The sequence below is a fragment of the Syzygium oleosum genome, unplaced genomic scaffold, assembly GCF_021117445.2.
Source record: "Syzygium oleosum isolate NSW1041296 unplaced genomic scaffold, Sole_v2.1 Sole_v2.12, whole genome shotgun sequence".
NCBI lineage: Eukaryota > Viridiplantae > Streptophyta > Magnoliopsida > Myrtales > Myrtaceae > Syzygium > Syzygium oleosum.
Window position 1 is genome coordinate 2,686,267 of NW_026607496.1, and position 22,370 is coordinate 2,708,636.

General features: G+C 39.2%; 2 protein-coding genes across 2 annotated transcripts; both read left to right on the plus strand.

Annotated features, from left to right (window-relative positions):
* The first annotated feature begins 11,343 nt into the window (after nt 1-11,343).
* Nucleotides 11,344-13,377, plus strand: LOC115677165 (probable WRKY transcription factor 70). Its single transcript, XM_030600260.2, has 3 exons — nt 11,344-11,817; nt 12,091-12,195; nt 12,692-13,377. Exons 1-3 carry the CDS (start codon nt 11,471-11,473, stop codon nt 13,191-13,193), a joined length of 954 nt encoding a protein of 317 aa, XP_030456120.1. The 5' UTR covers nt 11,344-11,470; the 3' UTR covers nt 13,194-13,377.
* Nucleotides 13,378-20,044: 6,667 nt separating this feature from the next.
* On the plus strand, nt 20,045-22,039 carry LOC115677166 (probable WRKY transcription factor 70). The gene is made up of 3 exons (XM_030600261.2): nt 20,045-20,478; nt 20,757-20,861; nt 21,356-22,039. The coding sequence occupies exons 1-3, from the start codon at nt 20,135-20,137 to the stop codon at nt 21,855-21,857; spliced, it is 951 nt and encodes a 316-aa protein (XP_030456121.1). The 5' UTR covers nt 20,045-20,134; the 3' UTR covers nt 21,858-22,039.
* The last annotated feature ends 331 nt before the right edge of the window (nt 22,040-22,370 follow it).

The following is a 22,370-nucleotide window of genomic DNA, read 5'->3' on the forward strand; positions in this document are numbered from 1 at the left end:
CTGAGATCGTGAACGGACGAAAGCTGCGCCGGAGGCGACTCGTCGGAGTTTGCCGGCGACCCTAAATGCTGGGTCGCACTCATTAATGTGATTACCAAGTGGTCCTTCTTGTGGGCCGGGCCTGTGGTTACTTGGGCTTGTATGAGTTCAGTGCGACCAGTGAATCCAGTTTCTTCCTTGGGCCTTCTTATTCACTTGTGGGCCCAAGTCATGGGCGGAGGCTAATCGGGTCAAGATATTTCGACCCACCATGACACAACATTAAATATTGATCTAGAGTAATTTATAGTATTTTTCCGATTGATATTAGTAAGGGTTAATATTACGAAAAACCCTAAACTGGTACATATATGACAAATTTATCCCAAACTAAATTTTTGACCAACAAAAACTCTAAATTGGTACACATGTGACAAATTTACTCAAAACTAATTTTTTGACCACCAAAAACCTCAAACCGATACACATGTGACAAGTTTACTCTCCATTAGTTTCCTTTAAATAAGATTAATATCAGGAAAAACCACGGTACACCTGTGACAAATTGAAGGTAAAACTCTAAATTGGTACATTCGTCAACTGCCACGTGTCATCAAACTTAGCAATTTGACAGTAAAATTTAATCGAAAGTAATGGAAGGTAAAATTGTCACGTGTGTATTAGTTTAGAGTAAATTTGTTACAGGTATACCGTTTTAGGGTTTTTCATGGTATTAACCATGTTAGTAATATGTCTGCAACCATCTCTTTACGAGGCATGCCACATCTAGGCGGCGCAGTACGAGCCATTTGACGTTTCGTTCATGATGCGAATCCAACTCATGACATCGTGAAAGAGAAGTGATCCTTTGCCACTCGGTCGCCCGCCTTGGCGATATTACGAACTGGCATGAAGTGTACTAGAATGCCAATCCCCATCAAGAATATCATATAATCAATCTTCTAGACCAGACAAAATTGTAAACTCACAAAAATAACAACAACCCTCTTCGACGACTTGATGCCCGACTCGTACGTCGCTATTGAAAGTCATCTAGAAGTCCGATGAGCATAAGCATAGTGACTCCAAGAATTGCTCCTTTGTCGAAATTATTGTTAACCTTCAAATAATTTCCCAATCGAAGTCGACACTAAGGTTTAGATATTAATTTGTGATGTAAATAATTATGCATATGGTTATTAGGTCACTGCATCTTTAGACCGGTCAAACTATACTCAAAACCCTAATAATTTCTTGGGTCTTCCGTTCATTGGCAGCGACAAGGTTGGAATATTATCATTAGGTCACTTCACCTTTTGACTGGTCAAACTATAATCAAAACCCTAATTGTTTCTTCGATCTTTCATCCATTGGCAGTATCCAGGTTGGAAGTTTATGTCTTCCGATTTCTTTTCTGAAGTGGATGAGTGTCACGTCTCCATCGAGCGGTACGATAGTAACACGATAGCGAAAATGATAATGTACAAGGTACGTATCGAGATATATATATATACATATATATATACATATATATATCATTTATCCTAAGGTATAGGACGAATGTTGGCTCAATATATTTGAATAAGATTCGTAAATGAAGTTTTCATTAGCTTACTTCGAGCATGTCTTAATTGAGAAAAACTCGTAAGCAAATGAAAATAGTTATGAGAAACATCGGTATCTAGTGATTGAATTTTGTTTCAATATTTTACTATCTGATAAGAAATCAAGAAAAATTTGAAGAACAAATATGAAATGGATTAAACATTGAAGTACTATTATGGGAGTATAATTTGACGCGTAATATATGTACATACATTCTCGTACCTAAAATAAAAGAGTAACTTTTTTTCATAAACTCAAAAAAAAAACACGAGAAAAATAAAAGTTTTAAACCTAAAAGAACTATGATAAGACTCAACTCACCGCAAATAAATCTTAAACCCTTCAATGCACTGCACTAAAAAACCGTGTCCATCATTAAGATCTTCAAATTTGTTCTCTAATGATAAGAAAACACTTTTCACTTAAGTAAATTCGTATACAAGAAACACCCCATAACCTCTTGTATTAAATAAAATATGAGTCGAGATTCGGACGAATATCCCTGACTTTTAGAATCGCTTGTGTTCGTCAAACGTTTTTCCGTTTTCCTTTGCATATGTCCAGATGCATTGTTTCAGTTCTACACTAACGTCATGTTCGACCAACGCTTTGATCTTTTGCCAAAACGAAGATAAGTTTATTGTGGGGGTCGACATCATTTCTTAATCATATATCTTCCAAACGTTGTCGAACTGTCTCCTTGGAAAAACAAATGGAAAAGAAAGGTGGTGGGCACAGCCCAACCTAATTTGCAGATCACACTAAATTTCTGATGGGACCGGTGTGACTGGTGACTCCATAGGACTACTACAACGTTGGAACTAAATGCATGGTATGTTACGGAATGATTGGAACACCGCAATCATCACGATCTGGTGGAAATCGAGGACAGAATTGCACTGAGCTGCAATCCTAAAATGATTCATGATGATTGGAAAGTTTATTTGGGTTTTGAATGAATTTGATTAAGGTAGCGAATGATAACCATTCTGTTCCGGAATAAGTTTTTGAAACAGAAATAGATTTTTCTATTTTTGATTTAAAGATGAGTTTCTGAGAAAAGAAACCCGTTTGATAACGACAAAAAATTTCTATTTTTGGAACAGAAACCCGTTTGATAACAGCACAAAATTTCTATTTCCTGAAACAAAAACCCGTTTGATAAACAACACAAAATTCTATTTCCAGGAACAAAAATCCATTTTTTTAGAAATGGAATAAAAATAATTAGAAAATCCTAAAAAATCCTAAAAATCTCAAAAAAATTCAAAAAATCCAAAAATATTTGAAAAATTCTAGAGAAATTCATCACAATTTCCAAAAAATAAAAAAATTCAGATTTCGGGAAAATAGGAAATTTGTTGAATTTTTTCAAAAAAAAAATCAAAAAATCAAAAATTTCAAAACTTCATAGAATGGCTTAAAATACCTGTGGCCACCCACTTTTAGTGAAATTTAAAATTTTTTAGGTGCCCAAAAAAAATCAAAAAATAAAAAATTTCAAAACTTTACAGAATAGTTTAGAATACATGTGGGCACCCACTTTGAGTGAAATTTAAATTTTTTAAGGCGCTCAAAAAAATTCAAAAACTCAAAAATTTCAAAACTTCACAGAATAGCTTAGAATACCTGTGACCACCCATTTTGAGTAAAATTTTAATTTTTTGAGTAGAAAAAAAAAGCAAAAAATCAAAAATTTCAAAATTCACAGAATGACTTAGAATATCTGTGGCCACCCACTTTGAGTGAAATTTAAATTTTTTGAGGTGCCGAAAAAAAAATAAAAACATAAAAAAATCAAAAATTATAAAACTTCACAGAATGACTTAGAATGCCTCTAGTCACCCACTTTGAGTGAAATTTAATTTTTTTTATGTGCCCAAATGGTATTTTTGATTTTTTTGATTTTTTAATTTTTTTCGGCACCTAAAGAAAATTAAATTTCACTCAAAGTGGATGACCACATGTATTCTAAGCTATTCTGTGAAGTTTTGAAATTTTTTATTTTTTGCTTTTTTTTCTTTTTTTCAGCACCTAAAAACAATAAAATTTCATTCAAAGTTGGTGGCCACAGGTATTCTAAGCCATTCTGTGAAGTTTTGAATTTTTTTTTTTTTTTTGCTTATTTTTATTTTTTTTCGGCACATAAAAAAATTAAATTTCGCTCAAAGTGGGTGGCCACAGGTATTCTAAGCAATTCTGTGAAGTTTTGAAATTTTTTATTTTTTTATTTTTTTCGGCACCTAAAAAAATTTAAATTTCGCTCAAAGTGGATAGCCACAAGTATTCTAAGTCATTCTGTGAAGTTTTAAAATTTTTGATTTTTTGCTTTTTTTCATTTTTTTAGGCACGTAAAAAAAATAATATTTCGCTCAAAGTGGGTGGCCACAGGTATTTTAAGCCATTCTGTGAAGTTTTGAAGTTTTTGCTTTTTTGCTTATTTTTATTATTTTTTTTGCATCTAAAAAAAATTAAATTTCTCTCAAAGTGGGTGACCACAGGTATTCTAAGCCATTCTGTGAAGTTTCAAAATTTTTTATTTTTTTATTTTTTTCGGCACCTAAAAAAATTTAAATTTCGCTCAAAGTGGATGGCCACAGGTATTCTAACACATTCTGTGAAGTTTTAAAATTTTTTATTTTTTGCTTTTTTAAATTTTTTTCAGCACCTAAAAAAAATTAAATTTCGCTCAAATTGGGTGGCCATAGGTATTCTAAGACATTTTGTGAAGTTTTTAAATTTTAGATTTATTTTTTATTTTTTATTTTTTTGGCATCTAAAAAAAATTAAATTTCGCTCAAAGTGAGTGGCCATAGGTATTCTAAGCCATTTTGTGAAATTTTTTATTTTTTATTTTTTTCGGCACCTAAAAAAATTTAAATTTCGCTCAAAGTGGGTAGCCACAGATTCTAAACCATTCTGTGAAGTTTTGAAATTTTTGATTTTTTACTTTTTTTTCCCACCTCAAAGATCGTGACTTCCAGACGAACATGTGTTTTGAAGAAAGAGTTCTCTAAGAAATGATTCTCCTTTTTGGTCTAGAAATAGAAAACCTACTTTTTTTTTGTTCTGATTTCTGGTTCAGAATCGGTTCTGGAACAAAAAGTTGTTCTAGAAATAGAAAAATGGAATTACGTTACCAAACGGGTTTCTGGTCCAAAGCTATTTCTGGGAACAGAAAACCAATTCTAGACATAACCAGAATGGTTATCATGCGCTTACTAAGTGTGCAGCTATGTTATAGTAATGTCGATATATAGAGAATTGGAGACTGTTTTGATGAAGAATTGGTTGACAATCAAGATCCATATTCATAGAGGGATAAAGAGTGTTAAGCTTTGGAAAATGTATTAGCAAACTGTGGAAGCAAGTTTAGAGCGACGGGATGATGAACCATGTCAACCTAAACCTTTTGTCTATCCATTTATAGCAGGATTGTTGTAGAATGAGTTAAGTTTTGCGATGTAGAAAGCTTCACATTTACGACAAGGCAGTACTTGCACTTTTTGTTGAGCTAGTGAATTTTGGCCTAACTGGAGTGCTAGAATTGGAAGAGAAGAGCGGGCACATCTAAACTAAAAACTTTACAAATATCACTTTTATTTTCTTTTTCGCTAAACTCTTTATAATCCGTTGTTAACATTGACAGTTCACTTGCACATAGAAGCAAGGTTTTCAAAAGGGGTTGATTCTACGTATATCCGTTTATTTGTTCGGAAAAGCAATTGACCCTCCCTCCTGGTTGCTTATTTAGACCTAACTAGGGATGTGCAAAAGAATCAAGAATTGTCCGAACTGGATCGAATCGGCCAATTCTGAGCAGTTCCTAGGGTAATCGGTGAGTATCAATTCGGTTCTCGATTCCTAGCGTGGAACCACCTACCCAAACCACTCGGACCAGATTAGTATATATATAAATATATATTTAATTGTTATGTTTAGAAAACCTTAATTAGCTCTCTCTCCCACTCTCTACTTCTCCTTCCTCACTCCGCAGTCTTACTCATGAACGCTCTCTCTCAAAAGGAAACCCTAGCCTCCGGCCACCTCTCAACATGTTCCTCTCAATACTCTTGCCTTATCTCGCTCTCGGTCGCTTCTCAGTTGAGCTCTCACCTTCGGCCCTTTATCGCGACATCACAGTTGCAGCCTCGCCTCCCTTTCTCACTCTTGCCTCAATGTAATGGCTATTCTCTTGTTGTTATTGCTTGATTTATGTTCCTGGTGTAGACGAATCTGTTGGAATTGATGGTGTTGTCACAGCCTCGCCTCCCTCTTATCTCGCTCTCAGTCACCTTAATGTAACCGCTGTTTCCATGAACCCACTTCGGAACTGCCTACTTCGAAACCGATCACCCCTAGACCTAACAATTGGCGTTAAAGATTTCCATAATTGAAGTTGATTATAAACCTATTACGTCCCCATTATAAGTATGGAAATGTGCCGTGGAATGGGAAAAGTGTCAAAAAAAATCATAAACCTATTGTATTTATGCCAATTTAGTTTTAAACATTTTAGTCATGTGCCAATTCAATCCTTTTGGCTGATTTTGGCCAGATATTGTCGAAGTGGATGCTGGCCAGCCTGTGGCACTGTTGGTGCTGACGTGAACAACTTTTAATAATATTTTAAAATTTTTCGGATTTTTTTATTGTTCTTTTCTTTCTTTTTATTTTTTTTCATTTTCCTTTCTTCTTCCTCCAGCCGATCACCGGACCTCAGTGATCGGCCAGAGGCCAGGGTCGGCGAGATCGAGGCAAGGCCTCTCTAGATCTAGTGAGGGTCGAGCCTCGCCAGCCATGGGCGAGGCCCGACCTCACCAAATCCGGCGAGGTCGAGGCCGCAACCTCGCATCCACTAGTGAGGGCGAGGGACCCTCGCCAGATCCGGTGAGGACAAACATCGCCAGGCCACCGCGAGGTTGCCCTCGCGGCCATCTGGCGAGGTCGACCTTGTCGGCCCTGGCCTCTGGCCGATTGCTAAGGTCCAACGACTAGCTGAAGGAAGAAGAAAGGGAAGGAAAAAAGATAAACAACAATATTAAAATATTATAAAAAATTATCCACATCAACGTCAATGGTGCCACGCAAGTCAGTCGGCATATACATGGCCAAAGTCAGTCAGCGTGAATTGGCACTTCGTCAAAATGTTTAGGACTAAATTGGTGCCGCAAAAATGTTTAGGATTAAATTGGCACAAATGTAATAGGTTTAGGACTTTTCTAGTGCTTTTCCCTGCAAAAATCCTATATATTTTTACGAAAGATCATAAGGGGAAGTTTGAATCAATACCTATTAACACGTGTTTAGGCAAACCCAATTCCTTCCTAAAGCTTGACCATGAAATCATGATAAAACTAAATTTGTTAATCGCTTCATGCTGTTTTGGTAATTTGATCAAGGCTTTATTTCAGTAACACCCTCAGACGTGCCCCTCGGAGCACGCTTTTGCTATTTGTACTTTTGAAAGTGATTTAATCGTGATTTTTGTGCATTACGACAAATCTTCGTTTTAGCCCTTTTTACAAACGAACTTTCTATCATGTTGGCTTGTCGCCTTTACGTTTTAGTCCCAAAGCTTCACATTTTTCCACTAAGTAGAAGATTAAATTGGCCTAAGTTTGATGGCAAAACGGCTCGTGGGGCGCACAAATGAAAAAGGCATATACTATAGGGGGATAAATCCGAAAGCAACCCACATGTACCTACCAGGACCAAAGAAAGGTAATTTTCATTAAAATTTTGTCGTTTTAAAAAAAAATGGAAATAACGCGATTTCGATAAGAATAATGCTAGACGTGCCAGACGACCTTACATAATTTAAATGGGTGTCTGTACGAGTGGACTCGAACTGCGAGCTCATTGATATGTCGAACGATTTAATAAGCAAACCAAACCATTTGGCACTCCCAATTTCACTTTTTAATTCTACTTCATCCGAATCTTGAGGGCTCGCACCCTCCGACCCCTCTTCAATCCGAAACCCCCCCGGAAACTTTCACGGAAATCAAATGCCGACGCGTCGATATGCGCATGAATTTCTTCCTACAGTATTACGAAATTCAAAGCAATTAATACGAGAATCACAAATAAAAAGGTACTCCCCTCGTTGCTCAGATGTGAACAGAATCGCCAGTATTCTTAAATCCGAGATCCGGAAAACTTGCGGACCCATCATCGGATGAGGACACGCGTGGGAATTATTCGATTGGCCCGAAAATTGAAAAGGAAAAATGGAATAATTCTTCGTGTGAACGGGGCAGGGTTTTTCCTTAACAACAACAACTCTGGTTTTGTCCTCTAGCGACAAAAGGGTTCCGGGAAGGGGGGGGGGGGTATTGTCGTCAAATCACGAGCGCGAAATCGTCCGCCCGAGATGTGAAATTTTTCGGGAAAAAACAAGCCTGGGGTTTTCCGCCCAACTTGGATTTGTTTAAGGAAATAACGTGTGAAAGAGCGCTACGCGGTTCCGGATGCGAACCGGGGGGAGGCGATGATGATGATGATGACGCACGGGCCGTGACGTATGGGCCGTGAGATCACACGCTGTTCGTAATGGGCGTGACCGAGCCCAGCCCCCACTCGCCCCCCCACAGCGCGCGTGCGCGGCACCCCCACCTAACAGTCTCCGGCGGGCTAACACTATATATAAATTCGATTCATCTTTAGTGAAAGTGAAAGTTGAAGAAACAAAACAACCGTCTCTACAATATCCTGATTCTTCCTTGCTCGGGCAAATATTATCTCGGTTCCAGCCACTTCGGAGCAAATCCCCCACCAATGCCTAGCCATTCCCCTTATCCAGCCGTTGCCCTCTCCTTGGAGTTGCAAGAAACATCGCAATCGCAACCAACAAAAGGCGTAAACATGCTTTCAGCCTTCAAACCCTGTTTACCTCTCACTCAAGTCCGACACAATCCATCAAGACGCTTTCTTCCATAAGCCGTGGGGACCCATTTTTTTTTATTTGTCCAGGAAGCTTGGTGGAAGCGGTTTCATGGACCCACTTGGGAATCGGACTGGACCGGCGTTCGGCTCCCGGGTGGGTCCATAGAACCAATGGATGGTTTCCGATTCCAATTTTTTAGAACTGATCCTTAGTAGGCGATTCTCGATTCCAGGGTGGGAACTGCCCACCTGGTCCATGCTCACCCCTAGCAAAAGTCACCAAAAACCTCAATTTATATTCACTGTGAAGCATCTACTCTAAACTTTTTTTCTACGACACCAAAAACTCTAAACTTATATTTGTGTAACATATTTACCTCCGTCAAAATTTCGTTAATGAGGACCATTAAAAATCTGCCTAAATATGTTGTTGACATGACATGACACTCATGTGACTTAGATATTAAGCCAAAAGTGCCATTTGTTTTACTTTTTATTTTTCCTCGATTGCCCTTCAATATACATAAGGCCCACTTAGTGAGTAACCATCCACTTTTATTACACCACACCAGCTATACGACTAATAGACAAAATAGTTTTTCGAGAGGGCTAATGTGACAGGAGAATCATGTCATCCTCGGCTTAAATTGGGATAAGTGCATTAGAAATCCTAAAACTTGTTACGAAAGTGTAATTAAGTCCTAAAACTTATAAAAATTGCAATCAAGTCATAAAACTTGCCAAATTGATGCAATTGAGTCCTTTAGTTAACTTCTTCCAACTTAGGTAATGGAAAATGCTGATGTGGCTTTTTTAAAAATTTTCTCTCTTCTACATGACGATGATTTAGTTAAAACATGAAACATAAAACTAAAACGATGTCATTTTGATCCAAATTTACTTTTTTAATACAAATCTTATTTAAGTTAAATAAAAAAATATGCTAAATAAAAAAAAGGAAGAAGGCAAAACGGACGCCCTCTCTGCCGCCGCCCCAGCATCGGTGGAAAGGTCCGGCTACGGAGGGGGATGGGCCGGCCAGTCGGCAAGGGTCGTTGGCCCTCGTCCAGATCTAGCCGTGGACGAGGGTTGCGGGCCTCCCCCAGATCGAGCGAGGGTTGCCGACCCTCGCCCAGATCTAGCTGAAGGCTACCAATGGCTGGGGTTGGCTACGATGAGGGTCGCCAGCCATTGGTCAAGACCTAGCAACCCTCGCGGATCACTGGCCGGCCCATCCCCCACCATTACCGGTCCTTTCTGGAGATGGTGGGGCGATAGCGAAGAGGACCTTGCAGGCCGTTGCCGTTTTGCCTTTTTATTTTATTTTAAATATAGCTTTATTTTTTAATTTGATTTAAATAAAGCTGTATTAAAAATTAGATTTGGACTAAAACGACGTCGTTTTAACTTTATATTTCATGTGTTAGCAGTGTCATCGTTGCGTGGGAGAGAGAAAATATTAAAAAAAGCTACGTCAGTATTTTCCGTTACCCAAGTTGGACGGAGTTAACAAAAGGACTCGATTGCATCGATTTGACAAATTTTAGGACTTAATTGCACTTTTGTAAGTTTTGTGACTCAATTGCATTTTCGTGATAAATTTTAAGACTTCTAGTGCAGTTAACCTGAAAATACTTGAGACCCACAGTAATAAATGAACGATATTTTTTTATTATTTGAAGTTAGTCCATCTCTCTATTTGCCATTTTATGATGCTCACATGTTCAATGATAAGAATCTACGTTGTTCTAAGACAAGACAACTTGTCAATAAGTACTTCCCCTGTAATGAGAATAATTAAACGTGAGAAAACCAATTTTACATTACAAGAAATTTTGTTTTGGCCAATTAGCTTTAGAAGAAAATAATAGCATCACATTTTCAAATAAGAATCTCCGCTAAAACAATGACCAATAATATATGCATAACCACTTGAACACAACGATATAAAGAACAATCCTGAGATGCAGGTAACAAATTATATTGACTTTTGGGAACACACAATTCAGTCACATAAAAGATATATCTTACATGTTAATATATTACACTCATATCTACCAATTTTTTCTAGCTCGATGATTTTTTTATCATAGGATTTTTCTCCATCAGTTATATTTTTCTGCTCTTTTTCTATTGATAAAAAGGAATAACAGATACGAAAAAATGATGATCACCTTAGGCTTTAATCTTCATGATTGTAATTTAGAGTCACATGCATAATATGGCATATGAGCGGATGAAATCATCACTCCCATCGATATATGAAAACAACAATAACAACAATAATAATAAGGGATAATGACAAAAATGATTAATAAATTTTAGCCGAATATGCAATGTGATTCATGAACTTTTAATTTGTTTAATGTGGTTACTGAATTTTAGCACAAAGTTCAATGTCGTCCCTGAATTTTTACTTTGTTCAATATGGTTCCTAAACTTTTTTGTATATGTTCAAACTAATCCCTGAACTGTATGAAAATGTTTAATATTGTTCCTGAACTTAAATTAATAGAAGGATGACATTGAACATTTTCATATAATCCAATGACTAATTAGAACATAAAGTTTATGTATCACATTGAATAAACTAAAAGTGCATGAATGACATTACACATTGAGTTACAGTTCATGGACCATATTCCACATCGGATCAAAATTCAGAGACTATTTATGTCATTTTCTCTAACAATAACAAGATAAGATAAAGATAAGACAATCCTTTTGAGAATAGAAATTTGCCGTGGATCATGATATCCCACGCGCCGCGCTTGGGGGGATGGATAGATCCCACAGGACGCGGAATTTTCGCACCAAGCTTCCTCTTTCTTATCTTCGTTGCCTCTTGCACATTACAACGAGCTCTTTTGTCCTCCCCCCTTCTCTTTCTCTCTCTCTCTCTCTCTCTACCTTGCCTAGTTCGATTTAAGGGCCTCTCACTTCCTTTCTGCACTTTCACTCCTTCATCCCAAAGCAAAGCACAGGACCCCTCTCATCAATGGAGCGTCCCTCTTGGCCTGCGAACCTCCCCTCCAGCTGCAAGCACGCCGTCGAGGAGCTCCTCCGCGGCCAGGAGTCCGCGAAGAAGCTCCGGGATCTCTTCAACGCCCTCTCTCGAGCCGGCGCCGGCGACCACGACGGCGCGCGGCACCCGGTGTCCGCCGAAGATCTGGTCGTCAACGTCCTCCAGTCGTTCGACAACACCCTGTCCCTGCTGAGCCGCGCCGAGCCTGACCCCGACAAGTTCTCGCCGGTCCCGGTCAAGGCCTGCGTCAAGTCCGAGGACTCCGAGGAGAGCAGCAAGACCTCGGTCCCCAGAGATCGCCGCGGATGTTACAAGAGAAGGTAATTAAGGGCAGAGAAATTCTTGCTTTTCTATGAAAGTGGGCAGATCTCTTAGAACTTAGGAAGAAGGGAAGACATGAAAAGATCGTTTTGCTGTTCATAGATTGACACAACTTGACAGATCATGATTGGAATATAACGAATTTGTCTAACTTGCAAGAAAAAAAGTTTTTTTTGTCATTTCATTTATTTATCTATTTTGTTATTAGTTAAATTATGTATATGGGTCTAAATAGTTCTAACATGAATAGGAAATTATTCATTTATCTGCAGAAAGACTTCGGATACACAGACAAGACTGGACCATAATTTGATCGACGACGGGCACCAATGGAGGAAATATGGCCAGAAAGCGATCCTCAACTCGGAGTTTCCAAGGTACTTCAAAAATGATGTATATCCATTTCATTGATTTTTCATATATGGAAGAAGAATATTGTATGAAGTAGGTAGATATCAATTATTGCTTGATGTCTAAAACAAAAATTATGTGGGAATCTTTACAAGGTAAGAAACTCACCCATTTTCATCAATTGGCTAATATATTTATGCTTCTCTCATGTTGAACAATTAAACAAATGACTAGATGGTCGTCGACCCACCTCGTGCTATAAATTAGGGCAACTGAGTTCTTTCTCAAATATACTAAATTTTAACTTCATTCTACCATAACCCCACATAATTTAGAATCTAATCGAAACGAACACACTAGATAGCTTTTCATCGTCTGTCATCATATGCAAATTGTTTGGGGTTATTCTTTGGATATGAAGCATCTGAACCCATAAATCTCCAATCAAGTGTTCATTGATGTGTTGATGTTCATACATGTTTGTAAACAAATGATTAAAGCTGTATTTTGGGGCACTTGCAGGAACTACTTCAGGTGCACTCACAAGATTGACCAAGGGTGTCAAGCGACCAAGCAGGTCCAGAAGATAAAGGATGACCCAACCGTTTACAGGACCATATACCAAGGCCACCACACTTGCGAGAGCCTCATCCTCAAATCCCCCCCGCTCATCCTGGACTCACCAAGCCCGGGGGACTCCTCCATCCTCGTCAGTTTCAACACCAGCCTCACTTCCAAGCAAGACAACAACCACCCCTTCTCTTCTTCGACTTTCTCGTCGGTGAAACACGAGCAGAAGCTGCTTGGAGATGATGATCTGACGCCCCGCCACGGCTGCCACGACGGCAACAGCAACAGCAACAACAACCGGTCCACATCGTCCAACTACTATGCCGTGTTCGAATCGGCTGGGGAGATCTCGGCCCTGTCGTCAGATCAAGGGGATGTGATGTCTAGCTCCCATAGCTTTGACTTGATTGTGGAGTCTGATTTTGATGATCTGTTGGACATTGTTGAATGTTGATCTTGGTGTAGCTTCTTTTTTTTTTTTTCAAAATTTGAGAGGTGCTTCCTTAGCTGAGTTTCCTCGTACATATATGTCCATGTGGGAGTTTGTTTAGAAGACAGAAGGAGCCAAATAATAGCCACTGTAATGATATCTATGTTGTGGAACATATTTTGTAATTACATGCATGGCGTTTTGTCTATCCTTGATGCCAAAGATTCTCTCACTTTGAGGAACCCAAAAGACAGTCTCACCCATTGTACGATTTCTTGTCTTGACACAGAAACTGGGGTCCCTTCGATTGGCAATTTTAGTGAAATATCCATTGTAGTCATGGTGTCCATCCGTCATGAGGGTTGGGGCTTTTAGTAGAAATACTTAGGTACGTACCGCGGAAAAAACCACGAATGGTTGCAGATGATCGCCAACCCAAGAAAACAGAGAAAAAGATGATGAGGGCTTCCTACAATGGCATCAGATATCATCGGACAGAATAAGATTGGAATAATACTGTATTTCTTTTTGAACTCTCATATGAAAAGTGATCATGTACTGCAGGCAGAATTGGAAGCAGACATAATTCCTCTAACAGCCCGCAAAGAATGCATGAATGACTGGTCAAGTCATGCTGGCTGAAAGAATAATATTTTTAGACCTTATCAGATGCAGACTGTGTGATGTCTTCGACGATTGTTGAATTTGACACCAGATATGCCATGATTTCGATGGAGGACGTTGAGAGGACAGCCATCCGTTAAAGGAAAACAGCTGTGCAAATGTAAAAAAAGCCTTCTTATAGAAAGAGCGACCACACTCCTCTCTGCTCTTTAAGGGAACAATTTGCTTTTCCATCTTTCAGTGGGGACACGTTTTGCGGCTTTCAAATCTTGGATAATGCATATCATTTTGCATCAAACTGATTCGGATCATCTGGTGCAGTGACCCAAGATTCTATCTTTGATCGAACTGCGTTAACAGATGGACTCGCCATGGGGACATAATTGCCGGTTCGAGGATCTGGTTTTCTGAAAAAGTGGGACGGATACAATAAAGAAAGGGTTTTCTTCAAAGTATTGCACACAATCGAAGTAAAGTTTGATTCATATAAAACCTAATTTTCGCAAAATTAAGTTGAGGGAAAACTTACACCCAAAGTTCTAAACGTTTGGCCAATGTCCAATCAAGTTCTAAACGCTTGAATTTTGGCAATCAAGTCTTGAATGTTTATGAATATGGTGTAATCGAGTCCTTCCAACGATCGTTTAGGGAAACCTACTCACGTGGTATGCCAAAATCTGACATGTCGTTTTCTAAATATTTTTTACCATGTATGGCACTAACATGGCTTTGAAGGTTAGGGGCAACTGTCCCTCGAGGCGGGTAGGCCAGGGCTTGGGAGCCATCACGTGGTGGTGGCCCCACAGCTAGCCACCACCGCGCCAGTGCCGACCGACCCTTGTTTGACGACATGAGACCATGAAATCATGAGCAAACTAAATTTGTTAATCGCTTCATGTTGTTTCGGTAATTTGATCGAGGCTTTATTTTAGTAACATCCTCAGACGTGCACCTCGGAGCACGCTTTTGCTATTTGTACTTTTGAAAGTGATTCGGTCGTGATTTTTGTGCATTACGACAGTTCTTCGTTTTAGCCCTTTTACGAACTAACTTTCTATCATGTTTTTATCGCTTTTACATTTTGGTCCCAAAGCTTCACATTTTTCGACTAAGTAGAGGATTAAATTGGCCTAAGTTTGATGGCAAAACAGTTCATGGGGCGTACAAATGAAAAAGGCAAATACTATAGAGGGATGAATCCGAAAGCAACCCACATGTACCTACTAGGACAAAAAAAAAGTACTTTTCATTAAAATATTTTTTTTTAAAATTGAAAATAGCGCGATTTCGATAAAAATAATGCTAGTCGTGCCAGGCGACCTTACATAATTTAAATGGATGTCAGTACAAGTGAACTCGAACTTCGAGCTCATTGATCTGTCGAACGATTTAATAAGTATGGCAAACCATTTGGCAACCCCAATTTCACTTATTAATTCCACTTCATCCGGATCTTGCGGCTCGCACCCTCCGACCCCTCTTTAATTCGAAACCCCCGAAACTTTCACATGATTCAAATACCGACACGTCGATACGCGCATGAACTTTCTTTTTTAACGATATTATGAAATTCAAAACTATGAGAATCACAAATAATAAAAGCATTTTTCTCGTTGCTTAAATGTCAACAGAATCGCCAATATTCTTAAATTCGAGACCCGAAAAAATTTCCGGACCAATCATCGGATGAGGACGCACGTGGGAAACTAGCCAATCCGGGCATAATTAAAGTTTGAAAAAAAAGTAATCATTCGATTGGCCCAAAAATAAAAAAAAAATGGAATAATTCCTTGTGTGAACGGGGGCACGGTTTTTCTTAACCCGCGCGACAAACTACTCTGGCTTTGTCCTTTAGCGACCAAAAGTTGCGGAGGGGTGTTATCGTCAAATCACGAGCGCGGGACCGTCCGCCATGACGTGGATTTTTCGGGCAAAAAAAAAAAGATCTACGCGGCTTCCGATGGCAACCAGGGGAGGCGATGATGATGACGCAGCGGACGTGACGTACGGGCCGTGAGATCACACGCTGTTCGTAAAGGGCGTGACGGTGCACCGCCCACTCGCCTCCCCCCCCCCCCCCCCCACACGCGCGTGCGCGTCACCCCCACCACCTACCAGTCTCCGGCTGAGCTAACACCACTGCCTCTCGCGATGTCGTCCACCTTATTTCCTCTTTAGGAGAAAGCCAACAAAGGCCCCTCCCAGACTACGCTTATCGTGACACATTTATCCTAAAATTTTTCTTTGTGACGCAGTTACCTTGCGCCAAGGTTCAGTCAACGACGACCGATAAAATTCAAAGGGTATTGACATAGCTTCCACGTGGCTTAAGTGAAATAAAGGCGACGTTATTTTGGCTGAAAAATCATTTGATGAAATCTTGACGGAAAGTAATATGTCATATAGGTACAATTTTAGGATTTTTTATGTCATAATGAATTGTTTGTAGTAAATGTGTCATAAATGGCAAAATTTGGGATTCTCGATGTTATAAAAAAGAGTTGATGATAAATATGTCATAATGGGTATAGTTTGGTGTTTTCAATGGATTTTTACCCTTTTCTTTTGAACAATAGAAAATAATAAAAGGGAAACGGAAAAAGTCACGGATCTTTCTCACTCAATTCATCTATATCACTAAATAAAAAAAAAACAAAAGTGCCATTTCTTTGATTTTCTAGAACTATCCTCCTACATATCAATGCTCATCCATTGGGTAATCATCCTTTATCTTCCTATGCATAACCCTCCTAATAAATTTTCTCTCGAATCTTTTTGCTAAATTATGAATAAATATTTATTTCAGTTATTGAAAGAACAATGAAACGTTTAGTTTTCTAGATAAGGCAAAAGCTAGCGGTGTACAAAAGAATCGAGAACCGCCTGGAACCGGACCGAACTAGCCCAGAATCGGCGGTTCCCATTCCCATGGGGATCGATCCGATTCCCGGTTCCAATTTATCGGAACTAGTGAGTACTAATCCAGTTTCCGATTTTAGGTATGGAACCGCCCACCTATTGACCTGGACCGGATCGAGATATATTTGTATATATATTTAAATTCAGTTCACCTTCAGCGAAAGTGAAACTCGAAGAAGAAAAACAATCGTCCCTGTAATATCCTGGTTCTTCTTTGCTCTAGCAATGTTATTTATGTTCCAGCAACTTCAGAGCAAATCCCCCACCACTCTCTTGCCATTCCCCTTATCCAGCCCTTGTCCTCTCCTTGGAGTTGCAAGAAACATCACAATCGCAACAAACAATTGGCATAAACATACTTTCAACCTTCAAACCCTCTTTACCTCTCACTTAACTCCAACACAACCCATCAAGACGCTTTCTTCCATGAGCCATGCGACTTGGATAGACCAATTTTCTAATTTGTTTAGAGAAGCTTGGTGGGAGCGGTTTCATGGACCCACCCGGGAACCGGATTGGCAGTCCGATTCCCGGGTGGGTCCATAGAATCAACGAGTGGTTTTCGAGTCCTTAGTGGGCGGTTCTTGGTTTCAGGGTGGGAACCGCCCACCCGGACCATGCTCCCCCTAGCAAAAGTCACCAAAAACCTCAAATTGTGCATCTACTATAAACTTTTTTCTATGACACAATACATTTATCCTCTGTCAAAGTTCCGTTAATGAGAACCATTAAAAATCTGCGTATTAACATTGTTGATGTGATACTCATGTGGCTTAGTTAAATTTAAACAACGTTGTTTTGACTGAAAAAATCATCTGACGGAATCTTAATAGAGGTTAAATGTGTCACATATATACAAGTTTGAGATTTTTTTATGTCACAAGAAAAAGTTCAAGATAAATGTGTCACAATGGGTATAGTTCGGGATTTTTTATATAAAAAAAGTTATGGGTAAATGTGTAGACTTTTTGTGGCTGATTCCCGTCTAGATATTAAGCCAAAAGTGCTGTTTGTTTTACTTTTTATTTTTCCACGATTGCCTTTGATATACATAAGCCTCACTTAGTGAGTAACCATCCACTTTTATTACATCACATCAGCTATACCACCAATATACAAAATAGCTTTCCTAGAAGGCTAATGTGATAGGGGAACCATGTCATCGCCGGCTTAAAAAATATTGTGATAAGTGCACTATAATTCCTAAAATTTGTTACAAAAGTACAATTAAGTTCTAAAACTTATAAAAAGTGTAATCAAACCCTAAAACTTATCAAATTGGTGTAGCTGGGTCCTTCAATTAACTCCGTCCAATTTAGATAACGGAAAATTCTGATGCGACCTTTTAAAATATTTTCTCTCTTTTACGTGATGATGATTTGGCTAAAACATGAAACATAAGACTAAATTGATGTCATTTTGATCCAAATTTATATTTTAATACAAATCTTATTTAAGTTAAATAGAAAATATGCTAAATAAAAAAAGGAAGAAGGCAAAACGGAGGCCCTCGCTGCCACCACCCCACCGTCGCTGGAAAGGTCCGGCTATGGTGGGGGATGGGCCGGCCAGTTAGCAAGGGTCATTGACCCTTGTCCAGATCTCGTCGTGGGCGAGGGTTGCCGACCTTCGCCCCAGATCTGGTTGAGGGCTGCCAATGGCAGGGGTTGGTTGCGGTGAGGGTCGTTGGCCATTGGTCGAGACCTGACAACCCTCATCAATCACTGGTAGGCCCATCCCCCACCATTGCTGGTCCTTTCTGGTGAGGTGGCGGCGAGGAGGGCCTTGCAAGCCCTTGCCGTTTTGCCTTTTTTTTTATTTACCTTTTTTTTTTAAATTTAATTTAAATAGAAGTTGTATTAAAAATTAGATTTGGACTAAAACGACGTCATTTTAACCTTATATTTTATGTTTTAGCCACGCCATCGCCACGTAGAAGAGAGAAAATATTAAAAAGCCACATCTTCGTTATTCAAGTTGGATGGAGTTAACGAAAAGACTCGATTGCATCAATTTGACAAGTTTTAGGACTCAATTGCACTTTTTTTTGTAAGTTTTGAGATTCAATTGGACTTTTGTGACAATTTTTAAAACTTTTAGTGCACTTATCCCAAAAAATACTTGAGATCCATAGTAATAAATGAACGATTTTTTTTATTATTATAAGTTAGTCCATCTCTATATTTGCCATTTTATGATGCTCACATGTTCAAGGATAATAATCTACGTTGTTATAAGACAAGACAACTTGTCAATACGTGCTTCCCCAGTAATGAGAATAATTAAACGTGAGAAAACCAATTTTACATTACAAGAATTTTTTTTTGGCCAATTACCATTAGAAGAAAATAAGAGCATCACATTTTCAAATAAAATTCTCCACTAAAACAATGACCAATAAAACATATGTATAACCACTTGAACACAACAATATAACGAACAATCCTGAGATGCAGGTAACAAATTATATTGATTTTTGGGAACACACAATTCATTCCCATAAAAGATATATCCTACATATTAATATATTACACTCATATCTACCAATTTTTTCCAGCTCGATGCTTTTTTTATCATAGGATTTTTCTCCATCAATTATATTTTTCTGCTCTCTTTCTATTGATAAAAAGGAATAACATATACGAAAAAATGATGACCACCTTAGGCTTTAATCTTCATGATTGTAATTTAGAGTCACATGCATAATATGGCATATGAGAGGATGAAATCATCACTCCCATCAATATACGAGAACAACAATAACAACAATAATAATAAGAGATAATGACACAAATGATCTCCAAACTTTAGCCGAATGTGTAATGTAATCCCTAAACTTTTAATTTGTTCAACGTGGACACTGAATTTTAGCACAATGTGCAATGTCGTCCCTAAATTTTTAATTTGTTTAATGTGGTCCCTAAAATTTTTGGTATATGTTTAAACTAATACCTGACTATATGAAAACAACATTGAACATTTTCATATAGTTCAAGGACCATTTTGAACATGTATCAAAAGTTTAGGTACCATATTGAACAAATTAAAAGTTCAAGGATGACATTGCACATTGAGTTAAAGTTCATGGACCATATTATATATTGGGTCAAAATTCAGAGATCATTTATGTTATTTTTCCTAATAATAACAAGATAAGATAAAGATAAGATAATCCTTTTGAGAAAAGAAATTTGCCATGTATCATGATATCTCACGCGCCGCGCTTGGGGGATGGATAGATCCCACAAGATGTGGAATTTTCGCACCAAGCTTCCTCTTTCTTATCTTCGTTGCCTCTTGCACGTGACAACGAGCTCTTTTGTCCCCTCTCTCCCTTGCCTTGTTCGATTTAAGGGCCTCTCTCTTCCTTTCTTCACTTTCACTCCTTCGTCGCAGAGCAAAGCACAGGACCCCTCTCATCAATGGAGTGTCCCTCTAGGCCTGCGAACCTCCCCTCCAGCCGCAAGCACGCCGTCGAGGAGCTCCTCCGCGGCCAGGAGTCCGCGAAGAAGCTCCGGGATCTCTTCAACGCCCTCTCTCGAGCCGGCGCCGGCGGTGACGGCGCGCGGCACCCCGTGTCCGCCGAAGATCTGGTCGTCAACGTCCTCCAGTCGTTCGACAACACCCTGTCCCTGCTGAGCCGCGCCGAGCCCGACCCCGACGAGGTCTCGCAGGTCCCGGTCAAGGCCTGCGTCAAGTCCGAGGACTCCGAGGAGAGCAGCAAGACCTCGGTCCCCAGAGATCGCCGCGGATGTTACAAGAGAAGGTAATTAAGGGTAGAGAAATTCGTGCTTTTCTATGAAAGTGGGCAGATCTCATAGAACTTAGGAAGAAGGGAAGACATGAAAACATCGTTTTTCTGTTCATAGATTGGACACAACTTGACAGATCATGATTGAATATAACGAGTTTGTCTAACTTGCAGCAAGGAAAAAAGTTTTTTTTTTGTCATTTTATTTATATATCTATTTTGTTATGAGTTTAATTATGTATATGGGTCTAAATAGTTCTAACATGAACCGGGAATTATTCTTTTTTTTGCAGAAAGACTTCAAATACAAAGACAAGACTGGACCATAATTTGATTGATGATGGGCACCAATGGAGGAAATATGGCCAGAAAGCGATTCTCAACTCGGAGTTCCCAAGGTACTTCACAAATAATATATATGCATTTTCATTTTTCATATATAGGAGAAAAATATTGTATGAAGTAGAGAGATCAATTATTGCTTGATGTCTAAAACAAATATTATGTGGGAACCTTTACAAGGTAAGAAACTCAAACCAGTTCATCAACTTGGCTAATATATTTATGCTTCTCTCATGTTGAACAATTAAACAAATGATTAGAGGGTCATCGACCCACCTTGTGCTATAAATTAGAGCAGCTTAGTTCTTTCTTGAATATACTAAATTTTAACTCCATTCTACCATATCACGACATGAATTAGAATCTATTCGAAACGAGCACATACTATATAGCTTTTCACCGTCTATCGTCTTATGTGAATTTTTTTGGGTTATTCTTTGGATATGAAGCATCTGAACCCATAAATCTCCAATCAAGTGTTCATTGATGTGTTGATGTTCATACATGTTTGTAAACAAATTATTAAAGCTGTATTTTGGGGCACTTGCAGGAACTACTTCAGGTGCACTCACAAGATCGACCAGGGGTGTCAAGCGACCAAGCAGGTCCAGAAGATAAAGGATGACCCACCCATTTACAGGACCATATACCAAGGCCACCACACTTGCAAGAGCCTCCTCCTCAAATCTCCCCCGCTCATCCTGGACTCACCAAGCCCTGGGGACTCCTCCATCCTCGTCAGTTTCAACACCAGCCTCACTCCCAAGCAAGACAACCACAACCCCTTCTCTTCTTCGACTTTCTCGTCGGTGAAACACGAGCAGAAGCTGCCCAGCGATGATGATCTGACCCCCCGCAGCGGCTGCCACGATGGCAACAGCAACAGCAACAACAACCAGTCCGCTTCGTCTGACTACTATGCCGTGTTCGAATCGGCTGGGGAGATCTCGGCCCTGTCGTCGGATCAAGGGGATGTGATGTCTAGCTCCCATAGCCTTGACTTGATTGTGGAGTCTGATTTTGATGATCTGTTGGACATTGTTGAATGTTGATCTCGGTGTAGCTTTTTTTTTTTTTTTAAATTTGAAAGGTGCTTGCTTAGTTGAGTTTCCTTGTACATATGTGTCCCATGTGGGAGTTTGTTTAGAAGACAGAAGGAGCCAAATAATAGCCAGTGTAATGATATCTATGTTGTGGAACACATTTTGTAATTACATGCATGGGGCTTTGTCTATCCTTGATGCCAAAGATTCTCTCACTTTGAGGAACCCAAAAGACACAGTCCCACCCACTATAACATTTCTTGTCTTGGCACAGAAACTGGGGTCTCTTCGAAGACCAAAGATCGTGGAAAACTTTCTCTTGACGTTGGCAATTTTAGTGAAATATCCATTGAAGTCATGGTGTCCATCCGACATCAGGGTTGGGGCTTTAGTAGAAATACTTAGGTACGTACCGCGGAAAAAAGCATGAATGGTTGCAGATGATCGCCAACCCAAGAAAACAGAGAAAAAGATGACGAGGGCTTCTTACAATGGCATCAGATATCATCGGACAGAATAAGT

Excerpts from the sequence above, each read along its gene's own strand:
- LOC115677165 (XM_030600260.2), top strand. The coding sequence starts at position 11,471 with ATGGAGCGTCCCTCTTGGCCTGCGAACCTCCCCTCCAGCTGCAAGCAC. Across the intron at positions 11,818-12,090 it reads CGCGGATGTTACAAGAGAAG|AAAGACTTCGGATACACAGA; the intron begins GTAATTAAGGGC and ends ATTTATCTGCAG. Across the intron at positions 12,196-12,691 it reads CTCAACTCGGAGTTTCCAAG|GAACTACTTCAGGTGCACTC; the intron begins GTACTTCAAAAA and ends GGGCACTTGCAG.
- LOC115677166 (XM_030600261.2), top strand. The coding sequence starts at position 20,135 with ATGGAGTGTCCCTCTAGGCCTGCGAACCTCCCCTCCAGCCGCAAGCAC. Across the intron at positions 20,479-20,756 it reads CGCGGATGTTACAAGAGAAG|AAAGACTTCAAATACAAAGA; the intron begins GTAATTAAGGGT and ends TTTTTTTTGCAG. Across the intron at positions 20,862-21,355 it reads CTCAACTCGGAGTTCCCAAG|GAACTACTTCAGGTGCACTC; the intron begins GTACTTCACAAA and ends GGGCACTTGCAG.